Source organism: Narcine bancroftii, chromosome 2 (assembly GCF_036971445.1).
Source record: "Narcine bancroftii isolate sNarBan1 chromosome 2, sNarBan1.hap1, whole genome shotgun sequence".
Taxonomy (NCBI): Eukaryota; Metazoa; Chordata; class Chondrichthyes; order Torpediniformes; family Narcinidae; genus Narcine; species Narcine bancroftii.
Genome location: NC_091470.1, coordinates 104,560,704 through 104,577,853, shown reverse-complemented (window position 1 = coordinate 104,577,853; position 17,150 = coordinate 104,560,704). Strand labels below are relative to the sequence as shown.

At 48.2% G+C, this 17,150-nt stretch overlaps 1 protein-coding gene across 3 annotated transcripts in view; it reads left to right on the top strand.

Moving 5' to 3' along the window:
• LOC138754062 (disintegrin and metalloproteinase domain-containing protein 9-like) overlaps nucleotides 1-17,150 on the top strand; it is a 121,981-nt gene that overhangs the window by 26,147 nt on the left and 78,684 nt on the right. For 2 of the 3 annotated variants that reach the window (XM_069917809.1, XM_069917808.1), the window contains exon 2: nucleotides 12,996-13,111. The exons of the other annotated variant lie outside the window; for it this stretch is intronic. In XM_069917809.1, coding sequence (XP_069773910.1) covers nucleotides 12,996-13,111 — 116 coding nt within the window. The remainder of the gene's footprint in view (nucleotides 1-12,995; nucleotides 13,112-17,150) is intronic. 3 annotated transcript variants of the gene reach the window in all.

Below are 17,150 nucleotides of genomic sequence, written 5' to 3'. Positions count from 1 at the left end.
ATCTCCCTTAAACTTTCCTTCACTTGCCTTTAACAGATGTCCTCCGGTATTTGCTATTGACGTCCTGGGGTAAAGCTGCTGGCTGTCCACCCCATCTAGTCCCCTCGTAATCTTATAAATCTCTTGAGCTTCCTCTCATACTTCTTTGTTCCAAAGCCCTTGCTCTGTTAACCTTGCTTCCTACGACATGTTCTCCAATCTAGGAAACATCCTGGTAAATTTCCTCCGCATCCCCTCTGGCAAGCTTCTCAACCTTTTTCTTTCTACTCACATATCACTTTGAGTAATTCCTATGTCATCGGTGCTCTGTGATTAGTAAGGGGTTGCTTAAGGTGGTTGTAATGTTAAATGCTGCTATTAGCAGGTCTTTTGAAACCACTAGAAGTGAGCTCAGGGGCTTTTATGTTGAAACATTGGGACACTGAAATCTGAGTGAGGCTGGGAGCCTATGTAATGCCTGTGTAATGGTGGATGGAGAATCTCGCATGTGGACCGTGAAACAATAGCCACTTTCAGGTAGCCACAATCCGACTGTAAAGCCGCCTATTGTACTCGTATGCGGCTATCTGATGGCCACCTGAAAGTGGAGAACCCAGACAGATTTACATACCTAACCCTTCTGCCGTAGGTATAATATCCTGCTCCGTGAATCCCCCGTTCCACCTGAAAGCAGCACCAGGCAAAGCTGCTGGCAGCTTTCAGGTGCCTAGCAGGGGGCAGGCAGATGACAGTCAGCTGGTGACCCAACTCCCCGCTGGCTGATAGTCCCCTGGCAGGGAACCGCGGGGCTGGGGCGGTGCCCCGGCCTCCCCCGGCCTCCCCCGGCCTCCCCCGGCCTCCCCCGGCCTCCCCCGGCCTCCCCCGGCCTCCCCCGGCCTCCCCCGGCCTCCCCCGGCCTCCCCCGGCCTCCCCCGGCCTCCCCCGGCCTCCCCCGGCCTCCCCCGGCCTCCCCCGGCCTCCCCCGGCCTCCCCCGGCCTCCCCCGGCCTCCCCCGGCCTCCCCCGGCCTCCCCCGGCCTCCCCCGGCCTCCCCCGGCCTCCCCCGGCCTCCCCCGGCCTCCCCCGGCCTCCCCCGGCCTCCCCCGGCCTCCCCCGGCCTCCCCCGGCCTCCCCCGGCCTCCCCCGGCCTCCCCGGCCTCCCCCGGCCTCCCCCGGCCTCCCCCGGCCTCCCCCGGCCTCCCCCGGCCTCCCCCGGCCTCCCCCGGCCTCCCCCGGCCTCCCCCGGCCTCCCCCGGCCTCCCCCGGCCTCCCCCGGCCTCCCCCGGCCTCCCCCGGCCTCCCCCGGCCTCCCCCGGCCTCCCCCGGCCTCCCCCGGCCTCCCCCGGCCTCCCCCGGCCTCCCCCGGCCTCCCCCGGCCTCCCCCGGCCTCCCCCGGCCTCCCCCGGCCTCCCCCGGCCTCCCCCGGCCGCCCCCGGCCGCCCCCGGCCGCCCCCGGCCGCCCCCCGGCCGCCCCCCGGCCGCCCCCGGCCGCCCCCGGCCGCCCCCGGCCGCCCCCGGCCGCCCCCGGCCCCCCCCGGCCCCCCCCGGCCGCCCCCGGCCGCCCCCGGCCGCCCCCGGCCGCCCCCGGCCGCCCCCGGCCGCCCCCGGCCGCCCCCGGCCGCCCCCGGCCGCCCCCGGCCGCCCCCGGCCGCCCCCGGCCGCCCCCGGCCGCCCCCGGCCGCCCCCGGCCGCCCCCGGCCGCCCCGGCCGCCCCCGGCCGCCCCCGGCCGCCCCCGGCCGCCCCCGGCCGCCCCCGGCCGCCCCCGGCCGCCCCCGGCCGCCCCCGGCCGCCCCCGGCCGCCCCCGGCCTCCCCCGGCCTCCCCCGGCCTCCCCCGGCCGCCCCCGGCCGCCCCCGGCCGCCCCCGGCCGCCCCCGGCCGCCCCCGGCCGCCCCCGGCCGCCCCCGGCCGCCCCCGGCCGCCCCCGGCCGCCCCCGGCCGCCCCCGGCCGCCCCCGGCCGCCCCCGGCCGCCCCCGGCCGCCCCCGGCCGCCCCCGGCCGCCCCCGGCCGCCCCCCGGCCGCCCCCGGCCGCCCCCGGCCGCCCCCGGCCGCCCCCGGCCGCCCCCGGCCGCCCCCGGCCGCCCCCGGCCGCCCCCGGCCGCCCCCGGCCGCCCCCGGCCGCCCCCGGCCGCCCCCGGCCGCCCCCGGCCGCCCCCGGCCGCCCCCGGCCGCCCCCGGCCGCCCCCGGCCGCCCCCGGCCGCCCCCGGCCGCCCCCGGCCGCCCCCGGCCGCCCCCGGCCGCCCCCGGCCGCCCCCGGCCGCCCCCGGCCGCCCCCGGCCGCCCCCGGCCGCCCCCTGGCAGCAGGGAGACGAGCTCTCAGACGGATGCCCCTGCCCTGACTCAGGAACCGGGGTTTGCTCTGCAGCCCCTCTCCCCACTTCAGACCTTTCAGGAGGCAGAACACCTCCTTCACCGCTGCCACCTGATCGTCCCTTCACAGACACCCGCAGCCAGCTCTGGAGCCACATTCTCCAGGTGATTTCACCTGAAAGCGGCTAATGAATAAACAGTGCTGAAGCTCCCAGAAAACTGTGTAAACCTGGCCTTATTTACAGTAGGCAGAAAGCCACAACAGTGGGATGTGGGTGGGAAGGGAAGGTTGAGAACCACTGCTCTCGACCCAATTGTTACTGAAATATTTTGCTTGAGAAGAATTGTCATTGGCTCATTTCCTTTGGAGTTATGAAACTCAGCACCTAACGAGTCAATTAGGGACGATTAAAACAGTGGTTTTCAAACTTTTTCTTACCACTTAACCTGGTATGTGAGTGGAAAGAAAAAGATTGAGAACCACTGGCTTATACCTGAAGAAGGGCGTAGGCCCGAAATGGGCAGCCGAGTTCCTCCAGCGTGGCGGTGTGTGTTTTTACTACAATAACAGCATCTACAGACTTTCGAGTTTCACTGCGATCAAACAATGGGTCTGTAGCTTGGCTGTGCGAATTCTGCCTCACGAAGCTATTTGTGGAATGCTGCATGTTGCCAGTGTTGAGCCGTTTGAGTCACAGAAATGCTGGGGGAACTCAGCAGGTTATGCAGCCTTTCTCAGCAGATCAAATACATTTCCAGCATTTCGTGACTGAGCCCTTCGTAAAGGTATGAGTGGGAAAAAAAAAATCAGATGCCCGTCTTATTTTCTCTCAGACCTTGAGGAAGGGCTCAGGCCCTAAACGTCAATATTATATTTTTACCTCCTATGGACATTGGGAGACCGGCTGAGTTCCTCCCGCATTTCTGTGTCTTGACTACAATCACAGCATCTGCAGGCTTTCGTGTTTTATTTTGAGGTAATAAGCTTGATTTTCTACGAATGGAGGAAGGTGTTAAATTCTCTCACTCTGTCATGTCATGAGGTTGGTGCATTTCCTTCGATTATATTTAAAAAAAAGAGCATCATCAGGTAAAGCCAACTCTTCGGTTAAGTAGCTGGTGAAAGTTTCGAAGAGAGGTCTTTGTGTAAATAGCAAAACTTGAGTTTTTAAAAATTTTTTTATTTTTCACACCATAAATCACATTAACCATGGTACACACTTTTTCCTTTTCACACATATACAGTGCCATTTTCTCCCCCCCCCTCCCTCCTCCCAACCCACCCTCTCCAACCCCCCCCCTCCCGTCCATTTAAGGTATACAATCTAGGATACATTTAACCAGTCAGACAATGTTGTCACTCAACAAAAATACACCAGAAATTCTACTGAGTCCATTCTTTTCATTTCCTTCTCCTTCCATCAACTTAGGTAATGATTGTCCCCGCTAGGTTTTCGCTATTGTATTTAATGTAAGGCTCCCATATTTGTTCGAATATTTCAATATTATTTCTTAAACTATATGTTATTTTTTCTAATGGAATACATTTATTCATTTCTATATACCATTGTTGTATTTTCAAATTATCTTCCAATTTCCAGATTGACATAATACATTTTTTTGCTACGGCTAGAGCTATCTTAACAAATCTTTTTTGTGCACCATCCAAATCAATTCCAAATTCTTTGTTTTTTATGTTACTTAGGAGGAAGATCTCTGGATTTTTTGGTATATTGTTTTCTGTAATTTTATTTAATATCTGGTTTAGATCTTCCCAAAATTTTTCTACTTTCTCACATGTCCAGATTGCATGAATTGTTGTTCCCATTTCTTTTTTACATCGAAAACATCTATCAGATACTGTTGGGTCCCATTTATTTAACTTTTGAGGTGTAATGTATAGCCTGTGTATCCAGTTATATTGTATCATACGTAACCTCGTATTTATTGTATTTCTCATCGTTCCAGAACATAACTTCTCCCATGTTTCCTTTTTTATCTTTATATTTAAATCTTGTTCCCATTTTTGTTTAGTTTTACCATTTGTTTCCTCATTCTCCTTTTCTTGCAGTTTAATATACATATTTGTTATAAATCTTTTGATTATCATTGTATCTGTAATCACATATTCAAAGTAACTTGCCTCTGGCAAACTCAAACTGCTTCCTAATTTACCCTTCAAGTAGGATCTCAATTGGTAATATGCCAGCGCTGTATCTTGAGTTATATTGTACTTATCTTTCATTTGTTCAAAGGATAAGAATCTATTTCCTGAAAAACAATTTTCTATTCTTTTAATCCTTTTTTTTCCCATTCTCTAAAGGAAAGGTTATCTATTGTAAAAGGGAGTAACTTGTTTTGCGTCAATATTAGTTTTGGTAATTGATAATTTGTTTTATTTCTTTCTACATGAATCTTCTTCCAAATATTGAGGAGATGATGTAATACTGGAGAACTTCTATGTTGTACCAATTTTTCATCCCATTTATATAATATGTGTTCAGGTATCTTTTCCCCTATTTTATCTAATTCTAATCTCGTCCAGTCTGGTTTTTCCCTTGTTTGATAAAAATCTGATAGGTATCTTAATTGTGCGGCTCTATAATAATTTTTAAAGTTTGGCAGTTGTAAGCCTCCTTGTTTATACCATTCTGTTAATTTATCTAGTGCTATCCTCGGTTTCCCCTCTCTCCATAAAAATTTCCTTATTATTTTCTTTAACTCCTTGAAGAATTTCTCTGTCAGTTGTATTGGCAATGCCTGAAATAAGTATAATATCCTTGGAAAAATGTTCATTTTAATACAGTTTATCCTTCCTATTAGTGTTAGTGGTAAATCTTTCCAATGCTCTAAATCGTCCTGTAATTTTTTCATTAGTGGATAATAATTGAGTTTATATAGTTGGCCGAGATTTTTGTTTATTTGTACACCTAGGTATCTTATTGCTTGCATTTGCCATCTAAATGGTGATTCCTTCTTAAATTTTGAGAAATCCGCATTATTCATAGGCATTGCTTCACTTTTATTTACGTTTATCTTGTAACCCGACACTTCTCCATATTTCTTCAATTTCCTATATAATTCTTTTATTGATAGTTCTGGTTCTGTTAAGTACACTATAACGTCATCCGCAAATAAACTAATTTTATATTCCTTGTCTTTTATTATTCCTTTTATATTATTATCTATTCTTATCAGTTCTGCTAGTGGTTCTATAGCTAACACAAACAATAAAGATGATAGTGGGCATCCCTGCCGTGTTGACCTGCTTAAGTTAAATTGCTTTGATACATGTCCATTTACTGTCACTTTCGCTAACGGTCCCTTATATAATGCTTTAATCCAATTAATATACTTCTCCGGTAAACTGAATTTTTGCAATACTTTGAACAAATAATTCCATTCTACTCTGTCAAAGGCCTTCTCTGCGTCTAAAGCAACTGCTACTGTAGGTGCTTTATTTCCTTCTACTGCATGAATTAAGTTAATAAATTTACAAATATTGTCTGTTGTGCGTCTTTTTTTGATAAATCCAGTTTGGTCTAAATTTACCATTTTCGGTACATGCTCGCTAATCTGTTTGCTAATAGTTTAACTATTATCTTATAATCTGTGTTAAGTAAAGATATTGGTCTATATGACGCTGGTGAGAGTGGATCTTTCCCTTGCTTTAGTATTACTGTAATTATTGCTGTTTTACATGAATCTGGTAAGCTTTGTGTTTCATCAATCTGGTTGATTACTTCCAGGAGGGGCGGAATTAATAAGTCTTTAAATGTTTTGTAGAATTCTATTGGGAATCCATCCTCTCCTGGTGTCTTATTATTTGGTAATTTTTAAATTATCTCTTGTATTTCTACTATTCCAAATGGCTCTGTTAATTTATTTTGTTCCTCTATTTGTAGTTTTGGTAGTTCAATTTTAGTCAAAAATTCATCTATTTTCCCTTCTTTCCCTTCGTTTTCAGTTCGGTATAATTGTTCATAGAATTCTCTAAAGTTTTCCTTAATTTCTTTTGGATTATATGTAATTTGTTTGTCTTTTTTCCTTGATGCCAATACCATTTTCTTAGCTTGTTCTGTCTTAAGCTGCCATGCTAGGATTTTGTGCGTTTTTTCACCTAGTTCATAATATTTCTGTTTTGTCTTCATTATATTTTTCTCCACCTTATATGTTTGTAGTGTTTCATATTTTATTTTTTTATCCGCCAATTCTCTTCTTTTAGTAATATCTTCCTTCATTACTAATTCTTTTTCTATATTTACTATTTCCCTTTCCAACTGCTCTGGTTCCTGATTATAGTCCTTCTTCATCTTGGTTACATAACTTATTATTTGCCCTCTAATGAATGCTTTCATTGCATCCCATAGTATAAACTTATCTTCCACTGATTCCATATTTATTTCAAAATACATTTTAATTTGTTTTTCAATAAATTCTCTAAAATCCTGCCTTTTAAGCAACATGGGGTTTAATCTCCATCTATACATTCTTGGAGGGATGTCCTCTAACTTTACTGTCAATATTAAGGGTGAATGGTCCGATAGTATTCTAGCTTTATATTCTGTTTTTTTTACTCTATCTTGCATACGAGCTGATAACAAAAATAGGTCTATTCTTGAGTATGTTTTATGTCTAGCCGAGTAATATGAATATTTCTTTTCCTTTGGGTGTTGTTTCCTCCATATATCCAAAAGTTGCATTTCTTCCATCGATTTAATTATAAATTTGGTTACTTTGTTCTTTCTGTTAATTTTTTTCCCAGTTTTGTCCATATTTGAATCCAAATTCAGGTTGAAATCCCCTCCTATTAATATGTTCCCTTGCGTATCTGCTATCTTCAAAAAGATATCTTGCATGAACTTTTGATCTTCCTCATTAGGTGAATATACATTGAGTAGATTCCAAAACTCTGAATATATCTGACATTTTATCATTACATATCTCCCTGCTGGATCTATTATTTCCTCTTCTATTTTAAATGGCACATTTTTACTAATTAATATAGCTACTCCTCTTGCTTTTGAATTATACGATGCTGCTGTTACGTGTCCTACCCAATCTCTCTTTAATTTCTTATGTTCCAATTCAGTTAAATGTGTTTCTTGCACAAATGCTGTATCAATTTTTTCTTTTTTCAGTAAATTTAGCAGTTTCTTCCTTTTAATTTGGTTATGTATTCCATTAATATTTAAAGTCATATAGTTCAACGTAGCCATTTTATACTTTGTTTATCTTCCCTTTCCGTTTCTCCATCATTACTTTTCCTTCTTATCCATTTCTGTTTTCTTGTTTTGAATCCTTTATAAGACAACATTCCTAAAACATCAAACATTTTCCTTATTCTCCTATTTAAAACTTCTTTAGCCCCAATCCCCCCTTCCCGTCCTGAGTTGTCCTTTATCCCTTGTCGGACAACCACATCTCCCCTCTCCATTTGGATTTGCGAATTCACTCACAAGTGTCAGCTGATTTTGCAGTGACCGTAATACCCCCCCCACCCAGCCCCCCCCAGAAAAGATTTCACTTTTCATATGTGACAAAGGTCACTCTTTTAATTCCCTCCTTATTCCCTCTATTCCTTTTCCTTCCCTTATTAATTCTTGTCTATACTATCTATATTTCCCTCTAAATACGGATACATTCATGTATGCACATTATACATATACACACATATACCTCTTTACCCACATACATATAAATCGTGGTCATTTTTACTCTTATTACATGTCTTCATCTCTCTGTTTGTTTTGTAGTTGTTCTGCAAATTTCCTTGCTTCCTCTGGATCCGAGAATAGTTTTTTTTTTCCATAAGATCGTTTTCGATGTTTTGAACTCTTTCCTCCTCTTCAGGAGCTCAAAACTTATGTCTTTTTAGTTTGCAGTCTTTTGTACTCTCATTACACGTCTTCATCTCTCAGTCTATTTTGTAATTGTTCTGCAAATTTTCGTGCTTCCTCTGGATCCGAGAATAGTCTGTTTTGTTGTCCTGGAATAAATATTTTCAATACCACTGGATGCTTTAGTATAAATTTATACCCTTTCTTCCATAAAATCGCCTTTGCTGTATTGAACTCCTTTCTCTTCTTCAGGAGTTCAAAACTTATATCTGGATAACTGAAGATTTTTTGCCCTTTGTACTCCAGTGGCTTATTGTCCTCTCTTACTTTTTCCATTGTTTTCTCCAGTACCTTTTCTCTTGTAGTGTATCTTAGGAATTTTACTAAAACAGATCTTGGCTTTTGTTGTGATTGTGGTTTAAAGGCCAATGCTCTATGTGCCCTTTCTATTTCCATTTCTTGCTGTAGTTCTGGACATCCTAGGATCCTAGGGATCCAATCTTTTATAAACTCTCTCATATTCTTGCCTTCTTCATCTTCCTTAAGGCCCACTATCTTTATGTTATTTCTTCTGTTATAATTTTCCATTATATCTATTTTCTGAGCTAACAGCTCTTGTGTCTCTTTAACTTTTTTATTAGATTCCTCTAATTTCTTTTTTAAGTCCTCTACCTCCATTTCTACTGCTGCTTCTCGTTCTTGCACCTTGTCCATTCTTTTTCCCATTTCTGATAAGGTCATATCTATTTTATTAATTTTCTCTTCTGTATTGTTTATTCTTCTTCTTAAATCATCAAATTCCTGCACTTGCCATTCTTTAAATGACTCCATGTATTCTTTAATAAGAGCAAGTATATCCTTTACCTTGCCTTTCCCTTCTTCTATTTCACTGTACTCTTCCTCTTCCTCCTCTTCTTCCTCTGGGTTGGCCATCTGTTGTTTCTTTGTTGCCCTTTTCTTCTCTTCTTTCTTGTTTTCGTTGTCTTCTATGTTCTCCTCTTGCTGCAGGTGTTCTGCAGCTATCGTTGCCGGCTGTGGAGATCGACTCCCCAGCTGGTCACCTCTCCCGTCGGTGTGTTTTTTTTCATGCGCATCGCGCATGCCCGACTCCTCGCGCATGCGCGGTTGCGCACTTTTACTCGGCTCAGCGAGCCATTTTTGTAGTCCATATTCTACCGACCTGAGGGAGCGGGTTTCTCTCTCCACCGCGGGCCTCTTCAAACAGGTAAGGCCTTTTCCTTCATCTTCCGTTGTCTTCTCTTCCTCTCTTCTTACCATTGGTTTCGACTTCTTTTTTCGTCGCCATCTTCTTTCCACCTTTATATTCACTTTACTTTGATTTTTATTTCTGTGCCTTTGTGTTTTGCTTTGTTTTTTCTGACTTTTCTGGAGAGGGCTGGAGTTCACCGTCCGGCCACTACTCCATCACGTGACTCCTCCCTCGCAAAACTTGAGTTTGATGCAGAACAGGGCAAAGCATTCCTGGTTTCTTGCACTTTAGTAGAATCTCAGCATAAGGAAGGGCCTGCAAAAAATAATCTGTCTGCTCAGGGAGAATTGTGTTGCTCCACCTCAAGCAGTCTATGGAGTGTGGAAAAAGCCCCTACATCTGAGATTCACCTGAACTTCACCCAGTTGCTTGAATGTTTCAGTGCTTTTCTTCCCTCATTCCATACAGGTAGCTCCCTACTCTTTACCCAGTGCTCTTTGTGTAGCATTGGACTGAGCTAGGATTCAGGGAGATTCAGGCCCTTTGGCTTATCGAGTTCATACTGACCATCAGCCACTGTTAATCAGAATTTATTGCCATGAACGCGTCACAAAATTTTGTGGCAAGGTTATGGCGCAAATATTTCTATAAATTATATTTTTACATCAATAATAGTGCAAGAAAATCTGAGAAAGTGAGGCAGTGTCTGTGGTTCGTTGTCCGTTCAGAAATCTGATGGCGGAGGGGAAGAAGCTGTCCTTGAGCCGTTGAGTGCTTGTCTTCAGGCTCCTGTACCTTTTTCCCCAATGGTAGCAGAGTGGAGAGGGTATGGCCTAGGTGGTGAGGTCCTTGAGGCTAGAGCTGCTTTCTTAAGACACCACCTCTTGTAGACGTCCTCGATGGAGTGAAGACTGGTGTCCGTGATGGTGCTGGCTGAGTTAACAGTCATTTTTAGATTTTTCCTGTCCTGTGCATTGGCACCTCCGTGCCAGACAAAGATGTAACCAACCAAAATGCTCTCCACGATGCACCTGTAGAAATTTGCAGAAGTGTTTGGTGAAAATCTCCTCACGAAATATAGCTTCTTTGTGATTGCACATGAAGGTCCCAGGACATGTTGACGTCCAGGAATTTAAAGTTCTTAACCCTTTCCACTGCTGACCCCTGTTGAGGACTGGTGCGTGATCTCCTGATTCCACTCCCCCCACCTCCCCCACAATCAGTGCCTTAGTTATGCTAAGCTCAGTTCAACAAGCAGATCAATCTCATTCCTGTATGCTTCCTCTTCTTTGGCTTGGCTTCGCGGACGAAGACTCATTGAACAAGTAAATACACAAAATCTGCTTGTATCCAAAGGGCCATGGATTCCTCTTTTTCATTTGTGCTGTGTAAAATTCCCACCTTCTGAAAGTTGTGACGTGTTTGATTTGTTTTGAAGCATTTAAACAGATGCTCCACTTCTGTTGTTGAAAAGCAAATGAAAGCTGTGCATTTCCCCAGGCTATCTGCAACAGAGGGGCAAGGATGTGCTCCCTTTGATGAAGCTATGTGTTCTAGCCAAGGAGATCAAAGTCCACCTCTGGGCGGATCAGAGCCGTTAGGGGCTGTAATAAGTTTCTTAACCACCCCCCACCCCCTCCAACTGACAGAGCTTTCATCTCTGAATATTTTAAAGAGGGAAAGAAAAAATGTTTTGAATTCATGTGTAGGAGAGAACAAATGAATTAAGTTATTGATTCTCTTGAATCCATTTCTTCGTTGTCACAAGAAGTCCTTTGTACTCCCTTCCACCCAGCCTAGGTGTAGAATTGCCCGGCCAGGGGAAATGTCGACAGACTGTACCTATAAATCTCACCATTAATGTGAGCTTATGCACAGTGTACACAATCCTTACAAATAGTCTTGAAACTTACACTTTCCATAAGCACAGAAGTTTGATCCCTTCCTGGAGGATCAAGCAGCTTTTGTTGGGGACGGGGCAGGGGAAAGAATTTGGTCGGTTCTGATTGCCAACAATCCCCCCCCCCCCCACCCTCCCTTCCTCACAGACGATTGCCTCCAGCAGCTTTCTTTATGCTCCAGATTCCAGCTTCTGCAGTTGCTTGTTTCTCCCTTTATTCCTGGATGTGGCGTCTGCAGACTTTATTGTTTCACCAACACTCATAGAGACAGTGCTTTTTATTGATCCCTTGATCTGAGTCATCTTCTTTGCTGTCGTCAAGTATTTCCTTCCCCAGAGACTGGGAATGAACCAGATGAAATTGTTATGATTTCGCTGATGATCTCCATGCTCGTTCTTCTTTTCCATTTGGTCCCTTGAATCGGTGCTAGCACTCACTCTCCCAAGTTCCCCAGCTGCCCAGTTCCCATGCCTATTAACTAATCAACCTGCACACCCTTGGATGCGGCAGGAAGATGAAGCTCCCAGAGGAAGCCCACGCCCTCGCAGAGAGGATGGGTCCCGGACTAGTTTTACCTATTTGAGTGGTCAAATCCAGGGGGAATAGATTCTACTGGACCACAAAGATTTTGCTTCCTGAACACTTCTAGGTGTATTTTATGGATTTTGGCCTGCTCCTCACAAAAATGACCTCAAAATTTCCTCTCATGTAAAGTTTTTTTTGTCGATATAACCTAATTTTGTGATTTCCTATCATGTTACTAGAATATTGCTCAGAAAGCAAGCTGTTTTGGTCAGTCCAAGGATGCCTGCCTGGGCATGAACTCAGTGCAGGTGCTATGCAAATGTTGACTTAGGCCTGGGCATACTTAGTCAGGATAGATGCAGAGAGGCTATAAAAGCAGCTCTCATATAGATTGAACTCATGTAGATGCACATGTTCTTCAGGCAATAGCAAACTGCGTGTACTTAACAATAGCCTTTATTGTCTTCAGGAAGATTCATTACAGCAGAAATATTGCAACAGCTATGATATGCACTGATCCATTTGTGGCAAGTATACGCTTCAGGCAAAATTCAATAGAAGTTATTTTAATGTTTCTCCCAATTTCCTACATGATACAGCAAATCTGAAATTATCTTTGTGTTTATCTTGAAGTTGTCTATCAAAATTCCCAATTTTTTTTCAGGAAGTAAACCTTTTTTAAAAAAAAAAAATTGTTGTCCATTATTGCAGGTGTTCAGCAGAAGGGTTGGAGGGAAATGATTAATGGTTTTACACCCAGAGGATGGTGGGGTTGATCTCAAGGGTGCTGGAGATGGAAACCCTAATCACTGTTAAACTGTGTACCATAGAAGACTGCAGATCAGGCCCTTCTAGTCCATGCTGGACTATTTTTCTGCCTAGTCCCATCGATCTTCACCCAGACCATACCCCTCCCATCCATGTACCTGTCCAAATTTTTCACCACTTCAGCCGGCAGCTCGTTCCACACTCCTACCACTCTCTGCATGAAGACGCTTCCCCTCACATTCCCTTTAAGCATCCCACCTTGAAAATATTCCTGAAGAGCGAAGATCTGCAGGGCTACTGACCAGAGCACATTATTTTGATGAGTATGATTGTGATGTACTGAATGGACTCTTGTGATGCAAATCTTTTAAGATTCTTTGAACAAAAAACATCTGGGTGGGATTTAATTGGACTTTTTGATATTCTGAAAATACTGGATTATTGCTTCTTGCCTTTTTATAGGTAATTTGCACCTATCCTCTCATCAAACTTCGAGACTTTCCGCCTATGAAATTACAATTCCTCGACAGCTGTCTGACAGAGAGAAACGAGACGTGGGCAGGGCCCCCTCTCCCCAGGTATGTCGGAAAATGGCTGTTCTGTTCGATCTTTCGCCTTTTGCGCTGGTGCTGTTGCACAAGGGTGCGATGCGGCAAAATGTGTAGTTATCTCCTTTGCTCATTGGACGTGGTTGAAGGGTTCTGAGACGCAGAGGGATTAGTGAAACTTGCTGCATGATCAAAAAAATATCGGCAGCAAGAAATTATAAAAGTTGACAGAATGGTGCGGGGAAAAGTTAATAGATTAGAGGACTGTGGGTGCAGGTCAGAGGGATGCTGCAGAATAATAGAAGGGACTGTTCTCTCGTTCTATGACCCATTTGGCCCATTGATTTTATGCTGGCTTCCATTCAGGAAAAAGTTGGAAAGGTACATGAATGGGAGGGGTATGGACTGGGTGTAGGTCAGTGGCACGAGGCAGAACAATAGTTTGGCACAGACTAGAAGGGCCAAAGGACCTGGTTTCCATGCTGCAATGATCAATGGTTCGACTTGGCTTTGCTATTTGATAGGGGGGGTGCTTTCTCTTGTGGGAGACTCTTGAACTGAGCAGGTCACAGCTTATAATAAAGAAGATTGTATCCTTTCTCCTTCCTCGAACTCAGTCCCCCATATGTTGACGTTACCTCCTGTTTAAGTCAGGGTCACATTTCTCTGGTTATGCCTATTGCTAAATGATCTCCTGGTGTCAAATCTTCCTGATATCTCAAGGTTCCAGATTGTTGATGACACTAATTATTCATGTTCTCTTGGGTGATTCTATAACCTCGAGCATGAACTCTGTTTTACTGCAGCAATCTCTCTCATTGGGCTGGGTTTAAACTGCTCAGTGGGAAGTACCTACACTGCCCCAGGGGTAATTAGAGATGGGCAGTAAATGCTGGGCAGCTCACTCATTTAGAAGAAGCTAGATGTTGGACGACGGCCGCCCCTGGACGACGGCCGCCCCTGGACGACGGCCGCCCCTGGACGACGGCCGCCCCTGGACGACGGCCGCCCCTGGACGACGGCCGCCCCTGGACGACGGCCGCCCCTGGACGACGGCCGCCCCTGGACGACGGCCGCCCCTGGACGACGGCCGCCCCTGGACGACGGCCGCCCCTGGACGACGGCCGCCCCTGGACGACGGCCGCCCCTGGACGACGGCCGCCCCTGGACGACGGCCGCCCCTGGACGACGGCCGCCCCTGGACGACGGCCGCCCCTGGACGACGGCCGCCCCTGGACGACGGCCGCCCCTGGACGACGGCCGCCCCTGGACGACGGCCGCCCCTGGACGACGGCCGCCCCTGGACGACGGCCGCCCCTGGACGACGGCCGCCCCTGGACGACGGCCGCCCCTGGACGACGGCCGCCCCTGGACGACGGCCGCCCCTGGACGACGGCCGCCCCTGGACGACGGCCGCCCCTGGACGACGGCCGCCCCTGGACGACGGCCGCCCCTGGACGACGGCCGCCCCTGGACGACGGCCGCCCCTGGACGACGGCCGCCCCTGGACGACGGCCGCCCCTGGACGACGGCCGCCCCTGGACGACGGCCGCCCCTGGACGACGGCCGCCCCTGGACGACGGCCGCCCCTGGACGACGGCCGCCCCTGGACGACGGCCGCCCCTGGACGACGGCCGCCCCTGGACGACGGCCGCCCCTGGACGACGGCCGCCCCTGGACGACGGCCGCCCCTGGACGACGGCCGCCCCTGGACGACGGCCGCCCCTGGACGACGGCCGCCCCTGGACGACGGCCGCCCCTGGACGACGGCCGCCCCTGGACGACGGCCGCCCCTGGACGACGGCCGCCCCTGGACGACGGCCGCCCCTGGACGACGGCCGCCCCTGGACGACGGCCGCCCCTGGACGACGGCCGCCCCTGGACGACGGCCGCCCCTGGACGACGGCCGCCCCTGGACGACGGCCGCCCCTGGACGACGGCCGCCCCTGGACGACGGCCGCCCCTGGACGACGGCCGCCCCTGGACGACGGCCGCCCCTGGACGACGGCCGCCCCTGGACGACGGCCGCCCCTGGACGACGGCCGCCCCTGGACGACGGCCGCCCCTGGACGACGGCCGCCCCTGGACGACGGCCGCCCCTGGACGACGGCCGCCCCTGGACGACGGCCGCCCCTGGACGACGGCCGCCCCTGGACGACGGCCGCCCCTGGACGACGGCCGCCCCTGGACGACGGCCGCCCCTGGACGACGGCCGCCCCTGGACGACGGCCGCCCCTGGACGACGGCCGCCCCTGGACGACTAGATGATCTCAGATGATGGCAGACTAGGATTTGTGATTAGTAAGGGATTGCTTAAAATTTGAAAACCTCTGTTTTAATCGTCCTGAATTGACTCGTTATGTATACTGTTTCAGAAATCCAAAGGAAATGGGCAATGACAATTTTTCTCAAGCAAAATATTTCAGTAACAATTGGGTCTCGAGCAGTGATTCTCAACTTTCCCTTCTCACTCACATCCCACCTTAAGCAATCCCTTACTAATCACAGCATTGATGGCATCGGGATTGCTTAAAGTGGGATGTGAGTGGAAAGAAAAAGGTTGAGAACCACTGCCCTTCTATGTAAAAATGCATCCAATCTTGTCTTAGATATATTTACTGAGGTCGGCTCCACTGGTTCCATTAGCAGAGAATTCCACAGATTCACCACCCGCTGGGAAAGCAGTTACTCCTACTCTCATCCAAAATCTACTACTCTGAATCTTGAGGCTATGACCCCCTAGTTCTCGTCTCATCTACCAGTGGAAAAAACCTACCTACCTCTATCTTATCTATTCCTTTCATGATTTTATACTTTTCTATAAGATTGCCTCTCGTTCTTCTGAATTCCAGCGAGTATAGACCCAAATGATTCAATCTATCCTTGTGGGTTAACCCCCTCATCTCTGGATTCAATCTAGTGAACCTTCTCTGGACAGCTTCCAAGCTTATCACAGGTTAAACACAATCTGCTCGAGGAGCTCAGTGGGTAGAGCTTGGGAGAAAAAGGACCAACGTTTCGAGCCCAAACTCTTCGTCAGCCCTGATCCTCTGGGTTCCTCAAGGAAAGAGTGTTTGGCTTCAGACTCCAGGATCTGTTGATTCCTGCGAGTCTCCTGTCACAAGATGTTTTGCCAATGAAGTGGGGGGGGGGCGTAGCAAGATGGCTTAGACGGAAGACAGACAGTTCCATCTTTCCCCAGTTAGACTTATAAATACCCGATTTTAAAACTTGTATAATTTGTTAAAAATAGAATTTACTTTGGAATAGTGGAGGATTGAAATGGCTACAAATGTGAAAAAATCAAAAACTCAGTTACAGAAGAAATTACCCTATAAAAGTGCTGAAGAATTGAGGCCTACCTACCAAGTTGAAGCCACTGAGTCACCAACTGTAGTTCCCAAGCCTCAAAGGACCTCTGCTCGTTACACTGGTGCCGATCGCGTGTCTGCCGGATGGCGCAGGTTCTGTGATGAGCTTGGGCGGATAAGCTGAGTGGAGACAGATGCGTGATCCTGCAGTAGTGTCTGGGGGCGCGCGGTGTAGCATTGGAGGACGCACCTGCATGGTTGGTGACTCTTCCAGGTATACGCGGTGCGTCGCGAGTTTGGGATTTATTAGAGAAGGTGTGGGCTGACGACGTCGGCACGCTGTCGACGGGTATCCAGACCCACAGCTGCACTGGAAGAGGAACCATTGTGTCAAAAGAGGAGGAGAGCCCAGGGCTATTGGAATCAACACAGGAAGAATATATGGGGACTGGGACCAGAGAGGGTAGGCCTCAAGGGGAAGTGATGGAATCTGGATTGGATTCTGTGTTTACAATATTGGAAGGGATTGCTTATCAAATGGAAAACATGTCAATGCAGATGTTTACTCAGATAAATCAAGGATTTATGGAAGTGAAAACTAAAATGAGCAACATGTGTGAAGAGATGACCTCGATGAAGAAAGATATGAGTTAAAAGTGATGTTAGTTGATGTATAAAAACAGTGGACACTGTACAGGATAATTTAAAAAAAAAAGAAGCTTTTTTTTGAATGTAAGAACCAAGTGGATTGTAATAGA